Raw genomic sequence first — 12,832 nt, 5'->3', positions numbered from 1 at the left:
GTGGCATGGGCTAATGAATATAGACAAAAAATTCTTTTAGAGATGAATCTTTACTGGGGCGCTGAAAAACGAAACACTTTGTTATTTATTCCAGAAGAGTTTTAGTTAAGAATTTTCTGGATGATTTTAGAGAAATGAAAATAAATAGTTGAGACATAACTCTAGGTCTGGAGACACTCTGGTTTCAGTTTCTTGGGGCAGCTGCAAATGAACAAATGCAGGATGAAATTGGGGACTTGGAATCTACTCATTATCAAGCTGTATCAGTTTGGAGAATATACTTTTGCTCATTTTGCTGCAAGAACAGAGATTTTTCTGAAAACAGAGGATTACCATTAATTTAAGCGGAAAAAACTTCCCATTTACCATATATCACTTAAGAATCAGGCTAACAGAAACAATGTTCTGCAAAAAAAAACCTGTTTATGAACAGTTAAGTGAGAAACAGCAGGGAAGAGTTTACCATTTCTTGTTCTGTGGATGACGTTTGCATCGTTCAGCTGAAATAGGAGTTTTAATCAAAAAAATTAGATTCTTGCATGGAGAAATCTTCCATATATATTTCTGATTCAAGGTAAGTTATTTCACTCTAGTCAAGACTACCAAAGACTGTGACATTGTGAAATTTATCTTTTCCATTTCAAGTTCCATTAGAAGAAACTGCTCATCCAAATGTAAAACTACAGTATGGGCTGGGCTTAAAAGCTGAGAACAAGATGTATGTTCAAGAAGCTGATTATTACAACTTAATCTGAAAGTGGCCCAGAGTTTGCTAGATGAAACCTTTACTTGATCCTTGCTCTCAAGGCAGCCTTGCAAACTGAATTTTTTTTCCACATTTTAAACAGGTAATTTTTAATTAATTTAATTCCTTCAATAAGTAAGTACTATGTAAAATGTATTCACAGCAAATGAATGCCGCTTGGCAAAACCAAAAACCTCAGATATTTTTCTTGGATGCATCTGTGCAACCTTATTACGTTTGACTTGTAATAATAATTACAAGTGCTGACAAACACTAAAATTACATTGCAATATAGACTTGAGTAATTTTTACCACATGTGTTGATTGTGGAGCTCAGTGTCGCGGCTCCAGAGGAAAGGCCACCTTTCGATACATCTGAAGTTACCGACGGTGTAGAAGATGCTGGAGTGGAAGCAACTGCAGTAGAGGAGCCTGATGATGACGTTAACCGCTCTCCAGACTCCATATCTGGAAGAGAGAAGATAAGTATCTGTCTTCTATGGCAGCAAAGGAAGCCACAAGGGACTATGGGACTGTCTGTGCTGACTGTGTCTCAGGATCTGCACTAAATTCTCAAGAGGTTCCCATAAAACCTTCACATTAGAGGTACATCCCATTAACAGCACCCATCTGTCAGGGAACTCAGCAGAGCTGCAGCACTGTGGGAATTTGGTACTGCCGTTCAGAGGTACACCACATTTCAACTTGAATGCCTCTACCAAACCCTCCACTTCAGCTCAGGCGGGAGCCCTCAGCCCTTGCCAGAGCCAGCCCATCACTACTGCAGCCTGCCTGTGCCCTGCATCTCGGCTACACCACATGTTCTAGCTGCCCTCTAGGATGACATCAGCTCCCATTTTCTGCTACTTCTGATCAGGCAGCTGGATGGATGCTGGGCCTGACAGATTCCACTATTCAGTCTAACCCTGTTACCAGCATTGTGCTGCAGTAGGCAAAAGCCCCACCTGTGTAATCCTCAACTGCCAGCTTACCCCTCCTTGCAGAGCAACCCTGCTCTTTGCTGCTCTCTGACAGCCAACTTTTAAGAACCGGTATTGCATGCCAAAATGTCCATATCTAGACTCTCAGTCTAAGGAAAAACACAGCAATTACAGTGTATAAACACAAGAACTCCTGTAAGTTGCTAGGAGTTTTTCATGGTGGTGCTGTTTCCTGGTGAGCTTTTCATACAAAATAAGACATTTATCTGTGCCATGAACTGTCTAAACCAAAAGTCACCAGACTTATTTCACAGAACAAGCACATGTATTTTAAGAGAAACAGACAGTAACGCTATTATCGAAAACACTAGAAAAAGTGTTTGGACAATACTCTCAGGCACATCATGTGGCTCTTGGGGATGGACTTGTGCAGGGCCAGGAGTCAGACTCAATGATTTTTGTGGGTCCCTTCCAACTCAGCACATTCTGTGAAGTAGCTTCTCAAATACTTAAGAAGTGCAGCCAAGCCAATGATGTCTTTTCACAGTGGAGGCAGCATCAACAGACTGTCTGACTCAATCTGCCAGAGCAGCAGATGATGGTGAGTCAAGATCACAGTATAAATAAGGTGGGGAAAAAATTCCAAAGTCCCTGCACTATTAAAAATGCCATGAGACTACGCACATTGAACTCTTAACTGGGAAACTTCCAAGAAACGAGTTCCTGTCATGGAGTCTCCTGCATGGACATAGGCAACACCCTTTCTCAGATTTACACCTCACACCTGAGGGGTAAATCTCAGGTGAAACTGAACCTAAATCAAACAACTTAAAAAATCTCATTCCCAGTACTTGTAAAGCAGAATGCCAAGTACACAAGAAAGACACACTTTTCTAAATTCTATTTTAAACTACTTAGAAAACTGGTATATTAAACAGCACTTCTGATCCAAAGCTGTATTAAACAGTGACCTCACAAATGCACGCTTGGAAAGACAGCATAAAACCTGTTACCTGCCTCTCCAGAAAGTAGATCCTTGGTTTGTCTCAGACAGTAAAAATGAAATTTAAAAAGCCACAGCAAATACTTTTAAAAAAAGTTTTACCTTAAAAAGCAAAATCAGTGGAGAAGCACAAAATACTGAGAAGATACACTGTGCCCATTTCAACTAAATTGTTCATTCCTTGTCACGAATAGTTTTTACACACTGCAATTTCTATGCATGAGGAAAGTCTCCAGGCTTTGCAGGCTAGCAGAACAAAGCATACTACTGTGGGAAAGTGAAAACTGCTAACACGGGAGATACAGTCCGTCATCCAGAATTGCCTATCCTCTGTGCCAACTGCAAACAGCCACTCCACCCTCAACAGCACCTAAAGACTTCACTGCTTTTACTCTTTACAGCCCAATTTATCATGAATCAATGTCCTAGGGTCATGTTATGATGCTTGTATCCCCAACCGTGTGTTCTGTTTATGCTGGATATTAAATTCTGTGCCCTCAAGACTGGCTGAGAGTGAAGGCGGGGAAAAGAAGCACAGTTTTGTTATCAGGGACTGGACTCCTCTTCCACAGTCTTCTGGAGCACTGTTGATGTCTGGGCACGGACAGGGCAGAACATCACCCTCCTTTTGCTTTTTAGTTAGTTAGTTTAGCTAGCTGAGGCAGTCCAAGTTTTCCCTGGGCTGTTTTTCTTTCCCTTTTTTTGGAATCATTCAGACCTGCTCCAGACCAGGACCCAAGGAAACACGGAGAGCTCGCAGTTTGCAGCCTGCCAGGGCCCACCCGGCAGCCTCTCCCAGCACCGGAGGGATTGATAACAGAGCAACCACCCAACAGAGAAACTTTCTGAATTTGTCATCTCTTCAGAGCAGTGAAGGAGTTTTGTCATCTGGTACTGTTCATTTTGAGTGCTGGGGAGCACTTTGCCTGCTAAATAAACAGGTTTTTTCCACTTCTCTCTGAGAAAATTCTTTCCCGAACCAGTTGGGGGGTAGGGCTGTGTGGGTTGGCTTTCTGGGGGGGGCTCCCTTTTGAAGGTTTTCTCCCAGATTATCCCTAAACCAGGACAAATAATTGGCACCAACAAGCCGGCTCAAGAGAGTGGAAAAAACCTGTTCTGTTTGCATTTTGGATGCAATTACTCTGTGTTGGTACAGAGCAGTTAGTAGCCATGTTTTTTGAATTCATAATGTCTCTTGGGGTGGAGGCTTGCATGTGTTTCTGGTCCCTAGGTTTTTTTGAGGTCTTAATACCTCTGTGGTCCCTAAGTTTATTTTCTTATCCAGAAATAGCTCTGGTATTGTCACTAATATGCAGTTTTTGCAGTAGGGGGCACTGACTAGACTAGCTAGCTTGATGGCAAGGACTTGGAGGAAGTTTATAAAGTGAATAGTTCATGGTTATGGAGATGCACCCAGCTTGTTAGAGGAGGAGCAGGGGATGAGGCTTTTCAGCCTTTGCTTTCCTTCTTCTCCTCTGAATCTGTTACATCACTATTGGAGAATGTTCGGTTTCCCCTGAATGTTAAAGAGACCACTTTTCTGTTATTTAATCTAAGCTTCCTCTATACAGTCTGCAGCTTCTCTAGAATGAGGGCTGCAATTTCACACATGCAGAAAAGAACTATTTTTTTTCCACAAACACAGAAAAATCAGCTACTTACACCTACAGGGTGCCAGAAAATGTATCTACTACTATACTGAATATTAGGGGTACGACCTTCTCCTCCAGACCAGTAGTAGAAGCAACAAAACTACCTCCTTCAGGAAATTTATGAAGGGAAAGTGTTATTAAACATTTTAATTTTTTCATTCAGGACTCCTAAATACATACTTTTCTCCAGTTAAACCTTTTTCATCCAGTTAAAGAATACCTAATTAATTTTTAACAATCGGCAACTATAATCAATCTAATGTGCTCATCAGTGGAGGTATGTCACTGGAAAATACTGCATATAGTGTTTATTACATATATATGTCCATTAACTTTTACAACTATTCTGAAGGATAATAATTAACAAAAATCTGATTCATAAGGGACTGTGGTTTTAGTTTGCATCTATGGACTTAAGTTCACAGCATTTGCAAACACACAGTAAAAAGATTTACTATGTTTGGTATATAGACATCAATAGACATAAATTATTATGACAAAGTGATTTTTTTAGCCACTATGAATGACTAAACTTACTTGAGGCTAACAAGTATTCCTTTTACAAATTAAAATTTGTTGTATTTTGGTATTGTTCTAATTATGGCTACAGCGAAGTCACTACATTTACAGAGAGCATAAAGGGAATTAGAAACAAATCAAAATGGTATTGTTACGGTATTTCCTTGTAAAAGGAAAGGTACTTAAAACTTTAACACACTCCATTTGAAACTCAGGATTGAAACTTCATATTTTACATTCCATCACAAAAACATCCAGACCGCTCAAATTTCTAAAAAAAAGAAACTGAGTGTAATAATAAAACACTAATGCTGTGTGTAATAATAAAACACTAAAATAAGTCTTTACCATAAAATCACAGAATCCAACCTAAATGGGTGGAAAAGACCTTCCAGATCATCAGGTGCAACCTGTGCCTGATCCCCAACTCGTCACTCAGACCAGAGCACTTAGTGTCATGTCCAGCTGTGCCTGGAACAGCTCCAGGGATGGGGACTCCATCACCTCCCTGGGATGCCCCTTCCAGTGCCTGACTGTCCTTTCCATTAAGAAATTCCTCTGATGTCCAACCAGGGCCTCCCTCAGCACAGCCTGAGGCCATTCCCTCTTGTCCTATCCCTGTCCCCTAGGAGCAGAGCCTGATCCCCACCTGCTTACACCTTCCTGTCAGGGAGTAGAGAGGGAGAAAGTTTCCAGGAGCCTCCTCTTCTCCAGGCTGAGCTCTCCCTCAGCTGTTCCTGGTGCTTCAGCCCCTCCTTCAACTCTGTTTCAGTCTCTGGACCAGCTCCAGTCCCTCACTGTCTTCCTTCTCTCGTGACAGAACGGAGCACAGCACCTGAGTTGCTTCAGCAGTGCCAACTAGATGTCATTGCCCTGGTCCTGATGGGACTGATACAAGCCAGGTGCCTTTGGCCATCTTGCCCACCTGGGCTCATGTACAGCCACTTCCACCAGCACCCCCAGGGCCTTTTCCAGCGGACCACCCACTCTACCCCAGCCTGGAGCACTGCAGGGGATTGCTGTGATCCAAATGCAGGACCCAGCACCTCACCTTACCGAACCTCAGTTAGCCGCCCTTGGCCCATCAATCCACCCTGTCCAGATCCCTCTGCACAGCCTTCCTCACCTTCAACAATCCCACCCAACTTGGCGTCATCCGCAAATTTACTGAGGGTGCCCACAATCCTCTCTTCCTGATCACTGATAAAGATAGTGAACGGGACTGGCCCCAGTGCTGAGCCCTGGGGACACCACTGGTGACTGACCCCAGCTGCAAGTAATTCCATTCACCACCACCACCCTCTGGGCCTGGCCATACAGCCAGACCTTAACCCAGCAAAGCGTACACCTGTCCAAGCCAGGGGCGCCTGTTTCTCCAGGAGAATGTTGTGGGAGACAGTATCAAAGGCTTTGCTGAAGTCCAGGCAGACACATCCACAGCCTTCCCCTAATTCACTAGGCAGGTCACCTGGTCATAAAAGGAGATCAGGTTGGTCAGACAGAACCTGTCTTTCCTAAAGCCCTGCTGGCTGGGCCTGCTCCCCTGGTTTCCTGCATGTGCCGTCGTGTGACCGCACCCAAGATGATCTGTTCCATAACCTTCCTGGGCACTGAGGTCAGGCTGACACGCCTGGAGGTTCTCAGATGTGAGCATCTAAAGTATTTTATAAATAAGCACAGTTAAGAACCACCTACAAGCAATACATGTTTGAGTCATAAAAAGGAAGACATCCTTGGCAAATCAATACTTTTTAAATACAGAAAAGTAAATATAGCTATACTTGCAAGCTTTTAACTAACATAAGCCATCTGTTTGATCAAATAAGAACTGGGAGAACAGTAATAAGCTGCCCTTTTAAGGCTCCCCTCTCTCTCTCTCACCCCCACCCTGCTCCTTTTATTTCAGTTTGCAGGTGTCTGGGAAGTCTTTTTGAGAGGGTGCTTTTTCAAACTTTATTTTTGCTGCTTTTTTAATGTCTTTAATAGAGAACTGCAATATTGGTATTTCTGAATTATTTTGAATGGAAGAAATATACATTATTCTCCTAGAGACATATATAGTTTTGATTTCAAACTAAGTTAACCCTTAATTATGTTTAATCACTCTAACCACAGCAGATGGCTAACTCCAAAAGAGATAATCCCCAAAACAGTCATTAGACAGGATCAGCAATAATTACACTGTAGACCTAATGCATTCTGTGACTAAAAAGCCCATACCAGTTACAGCAGATCCATATCCTTTTTAACCTCAAGTATAAGTGAGACATTTGTTTCATTGGAGTTATTTTGTCAGTCAATAATTATGAACTGCCATGACTGGTTTTTAACCTCTCATACTTGTAAAAGAGAAAAATCATTAAATAAAACTAAGAAGAAAATTACTTTTCAAAATTTTCCTGGTGAAGTGATTTATGTCAGTTCCTCTCTATGCTTTGCCTGAAACTCCAGCTATTTTCCCAGATTTTCCAATGGTGAATAATCACCATTAATGCAACTTCACCCAATGAAAACAGAAAGTAATCTCTCCGTAAAAAGGAAAAAAGAAGGGAAGTATGTGAAGCTTTACACAGAAAAAATGTTGTCTTTTTGGGGGAAAAAATTACTAATGTTTAGTAAATATAGAAACACTAAAAAAAAAAAGAATATTTACTGAAGGAAACAACAATCAAATAATTTTCAAATATATCAAGTTGAAATTTCTTTACAGTCAATCACCTACCTATTCCATGCTCAAAACCTTCATGGAAATGTACCCTAATGCAGAAGAAAAACCCTTTTCTTACTCTTATCCTATCAACATTAGCTGGGATGTGTGAATACTACGAACTATGTTTTGAAGACATCAAAACACTAAACTCATCTCCAAAATTCCAGTTTAACTTCTACATTCCCATGTACTGCTTCCTTATTTCAATTATTACCTCTAACACAGTGGGAAAAAAAGTTGGGTAAAAATACGCCTCAGTTTTTCTCAACAACCAAGTGAAATTTGTAACAACTTTATGATCCCAAACTATGGAGGAGTCCTACAATACTGTGTTCTCTTGCCTTACAGCAAGGTATCTCATTGCATCATAATAATATTGTCAGTCTGACACTAGTTCTCGTGTCAATGAGTGCTCCAATGCCAGAAATATTGCAGGTGATGAAGGGAAGCACATCAGAGGCCCAGAACACACAGTCCAGCACATCACAAATTCAAAATGCAGTGTCCAAAAAGGTCATGCTCAGAAGGTAAACGCAGAGCGTGGCTGCTAGCTCAGAGGTGAATCAGCAGGCCAAGCAGTACCTGTGCGTTCCACACCTTCCACAAGGGCCACAGAACCAGGGAGGAGTGGGTTCAAAATAAGTGGTGTGACAAAAAAAACCCCACAAAACAAGCAAGCACACTGACCAAACCTCAGGTGAGAAGGAAGTGAAGTACCCACAGGAATGGGTGCCGCTCCTTACAGACAGACTATGGTCACCAGAGGCTCCCACAGATGCTCCCTGCTCTGCCAACAAGGCCTGGTCACAAACCTTCCAACACACAGTCTACTACTGCTATGATGTTTTACACACTGATATTTTTAAACTCAAGTAAAAGTGCCTATATACTTAGTGAGATCCACTGTCTCAAATATTGTACAAACCAGAAAAGCCAAGTTAACTGCTACATATTGAAAATTTTGCAGAATGTCACTGCAATTATGTCATTTTCAATAATTTGTACTAAGAACTTTACGTAAAAGTCTCTGGGAAAAAAAGCCACCATAACAAAACTTCTTTTACTAAATCAACAACCGCAATAAAACCTTTTTTTTGTGAATCAAAAGCATGATTGGCTTGTGTTTCAAAGATATCATACAAAGACACTTCTATGCACCAATACACTTAGTACCTCACTGCCAGTTACAGCCTGAGAGGCAGACCGTACATTCCTGTGTCATGTTCTAAATGGGCTTTATAGCCTTCCCCTGGCTCACGCCACCCATATTCAAACGGTGATATGACAACTCATTGTTTATCACATCAGAATCCACAACAGTGAAATCATTCATAAAATCACACAGAGATCACAATTCCGTATGTATTTGTTTTAACAGTCTTTACCCACATAAGGTCACTTACTAAAAGCCACTTCAAAGCAGACCCAACTCTTAAGCTCAATATAACTCAGTCATGACTGGCCTGGTAAAAACAGAAACAGAGAAGGGAATCAGTTGCCATTTTACTCTTTAACGATACGTAGTGGCCATTTTAAATAGTCTCAAGATAAAATAACATTTCAAACAAAGCATCTGTTTTGACTCTATCCAACAGGATAAACTCATCATTAAACAATACATGTAAAATAAATTGCAACTCAAAAACTTATTTTCTCCTATTTTACAAGTAACTGCGTTGCTTTCCATTAGAAATAAACATAACTTTGAATATTTCTGCACTCACACATTTTGTGATTTTCATGATCATGGAAAAGAAAGAATAGTTACAAAAGACAGAGTGCACTATAATTCACTTACTTTACATTCCATGGAGGGAGGAGGGGCACACAGGTCAGGTTAAACTACAATCCTTCATAAACCTCACTTCAGGACAAACCTCAGAATATATTTCTGAAAGCTGCATAATGCTGTGAAAAAAATCTAACCTAACCAATCTGTACCACAAAAAGTGTATGGCCATACTAAATATCCATGGGGCAACACAGCACCACAGAGAGGTACTTAATGTTGAAGTGACCCAAGCCTCCTTAAATGTTTCAAACCCCGAGTAACAAACTAAGAGTCTGGTTTAAACAAATATATAAACAGAATCATGGAATGGTTTGGGTTGGAAGGGACTTTAAAAGCTCATTTTGTTACACATAAACACACCACCACAGGCAGGGACACCTTGTACTGGATGAAGCTGCCCAGAGACCCATCCAACCTGGCATTTAACAGTGCCAGGGATGGGGAGATCACAATCGCTCTGGCCAATCTGTACCAGTGCCTTACCACCCTCAATTTCTTCCTAACACCTAAGCTAAACCTACCCTCCTGAAATAAAATCTATCTGCATTATCTGTTATTCCGTATGAGGTTATCAACATTATACGTCCGTGTTTAGCAGTTACTGCTTTTATAAAGGACACACATCCCTTCACTTATTTTCACTTCTATGCTGGGTTTGGAAAGGAGACATTGACACCATCACCCTCAAAACACAGAAGTAAATGTGTGAGATAAGCTTCTTACACAGATTAACACAATTTCAGTCAGGAATGCTCACCCTGCAAATGCTCACCCTAAGCCACTTCTTACAGCACAGCAAATTTCAGATGACAAGAAAGGAACCATCCCGTAAGTTACTTTTACCAACAGAAAAGCTGTGTAATTCATCCAGCTCAAGAAGAGGAGCAGTCAGGATGCAGATATCAGGGTGGCAATTGTACAGTGCCACTCTGTGCAGACATTAAGGCTTATGGACACTCCGCTCATGGAGTGGAGATGACAGCACTACACATCTGTAGTATTCCAATGCTTCTAAGCAGATTCCAAACAGTAAATAAATGTGGTACCACATAAAACTGATGCAAAGTCTGGACTCTTGTCATAACTGCAGAGACTAAAATAATAGCATCTGAAGAACACTCAAACACAAAGATTCTCTGGCATCAGTCTGGTAAATGCTCCAAAGAGAGACATTCACCAGATTCTGTCATCAAACCAAAACAAAGGATTTATCCTTTTGGAACTGAGGTTTAACAAATCCTTCTGTTCCTAAAAAAAACCCAAAACAAGAAACAAATGGATCACTGCAATATTTTATACTGTCTTGGGATGAATATTTTTATTTTCATGCCTAAAAGTTCAGCTTAAAGACATGTTTCCAGTTTCAATGTAAAAGCCCACTCTTCCATTCCTCTGATTTTTTTTTTTTTTTTAAATATTCTGGTTATGTGACTTCAATAATTTGGGGTTCATTTGCACCAGATTCTAGTACTACTACATCTTCTAAAGAAGCAAGACTTCAATTTGTGAGGGCACAAATTGAAGCAATATCACTTCAATTTGTGAGGGCACTGAGCAAACTATCTACAACTACCTCTATAACTTTAAAATTACGAAGTATTATTCAATCTTTGCACACTGATAATCAATACAACATTTTTTAAATACATAGCGAAAATTCTTGCTTAGGGTGGTTCTGACCCACCCTAAGAACAGAAACCCTAAGAATATAAATCCTATGCAACAGAAGTTCAAAAATCAGTAAAACAACTGGGACAGCTGAAGTCAATGCCTTTTTTTCCTGTGCTTTTTCGAAACCTGAATTTCAATCTGTCAGAGGCAAATTTTCTGCTTTTCAGGTGGTATTGTGCGACTCAGAAACTTAGCTCCTGTTTAGCCATTGTATAGTACACCTCTACCCATAGTTCAAAAGCCAGTCTTGATCTCTAGCTCAAGATTGAGGCTTAGCTCCAATTACAGGCACTACCAGAGCTGGAGAAAACACCTAGCGAGGGGGAGTGCCCTGCTGAACCTCTGACAGCAAAAGCTGCCACAGGCTTGTCTAGGCATCATTAAAATTCAACAGTACTTGTGCCAAACATGCTTTTTAGTACTTCTATATTTGAATCTTGCCTAACTTTGCCAAATAATAACAGAAGGCATTAAACCAAGGCATTAAACCAATATTTAACTTTGTGAAGCCTAAAGTATCTGCTCTAATATATATACGTACAAGAACTCTCCAAAGGAATCACAACAAACAATGTGTTTTTCCTACTTGGTATTATTTTGCTTTATGCTAGGAAAAATAACAAAGAAATTACTGCATAAAGAAAACTTTAGTTAATCTTTAAAAACATGATCTAAAGAAAAATTAACCTGGGGAAGAAATAACTACAAATCTAGTATCTGTCTGGGTGTATGAAAGCCATGTGTGTCAAAGTAACGAGTCCAGAACAAGTCCATGGGCACTGCCCAGTAAAAAACGAGATGCTGAAAAAAGGGTTCTTTTACCCTGAAGTCCTGAACTTACACTCCACATATACTCTAACAAGTAAGCAGGGGCAAGGATGGTAGGCAAATGGACCATTCCTAACAAATGGTCTAGAGATTTTTTGGGGTTTTTTTTGTTTGTTGGGAGTTTTTCATCCTAACAATTAAAGTTATCATTCTAGTCCTTCAAATATTGCTAAAAACTATGACCACCAACATACTCTGATGAGAAATGAATTATGGGTACCAAGTCAGAGTTGCAGAAAAGCATTCAGGAGAAACAAATCTTTTTAATGTGTTCCTGTACCAGCCTCAGGCTTTGCAATGGGTCCTGATTTTGTTTTAGAATAGCATCAAACTTCAGTCTCATTATTCTAACACTAATATCATTTTATGTTTAAGCAAAAGAGAAAAACCCAAACACCTAAATTGTACATTAGGTTCTCCAATGCCAGCAAAAACTAGTTTTAGCCCATGGGAGAGCGAAGAAGTCTATCAGCCTCTCACACCACTGACTGAGTTCTGGCACCTTGACTAAAAAACTTATCACTGAGGAATGCTAATTCCTCAGTTTTGAACTCCTAAAAGCATCCTGCGGTGTCATCTAGCAGGAATGTAATAGTTCCCACTAATAGGCTGAGATGCAGATAAATGGTTTCCACATTTTCATGCAGTCACACTCTCATGGTTCTTTGGAATCCCAGAACCAGTTCTTGAAGGAAGAGTTACGTGCCATAACAGCCACTGTTTTGAGTCAGCTTCACCACTGGCATCCATTGCCTTTTCCAAAATATCTTTCTTAGGTTATTTGCTCATTGTTTCTTCTTTTCTAGTTGGAAAGACATGATTTATTTAAAACCTGAGACGTTTAAGCAAAACAAAACCCCCAGAAAACAACAACAGAGTCCACTCAAGTTTAGGTAAACAGAATAACTAGAAGGAAAAATAATGGGGTCTTAAGACATAAAATTAAGCCTTAACAGAACCCACAGCAGGTA

The 12,832-nt window shown here is 40.4% G+C and overlaps 1 protein-coding gene across 22 annotated transcripts in view; it reads right to left on the bottom strand.

The window, feature by feature from the left end:
* The window catches only part of BAZ2B (bromodomain adjacent to zinc finger domain 2B), a 117,083-nt gene that overhangs the window by 61,036 nt on the left and 43,215 nt on the right, over positions 1 to 12,832 (bottom strand). For all 22 annotated transcript variants that reach the window (XM_059852370.1, XM_059852387.1, XM_059852373.1 and 19 more), the window contains one exon: positions 1,058 to 1,213. In XM_059852370.1, coding sequence (XP_059708353.1) covers positions 1,058 to 1,211 — 154 coding nt within the window. In that variant the 5' untranslated portion in view covers positions 1,212 to 1,213. The remainder of the gene's footprint in view (positions 1 to 1,057; positions 1,214 to 12,832) is intronic.

The sequence above is a fragment of the Haemorhous mexicanus genome, chromosome 8 (assembly GCF_027477595.1).
Source record: "Haemorhous mexicanus isolate bHaeMex1 chromosome 8, bHaeMex1.pri, whole genome shotgun sequence".
Lineage (NCBI taxonomy): Eukaryota > Metazoa > Chordata > Aves > Passeriformes > Fringillidae > Haemorhous > Haemorhous mexicanus.
This window is presented reverse-complemented; position numbering and strand designations above follow the sequence as displayed.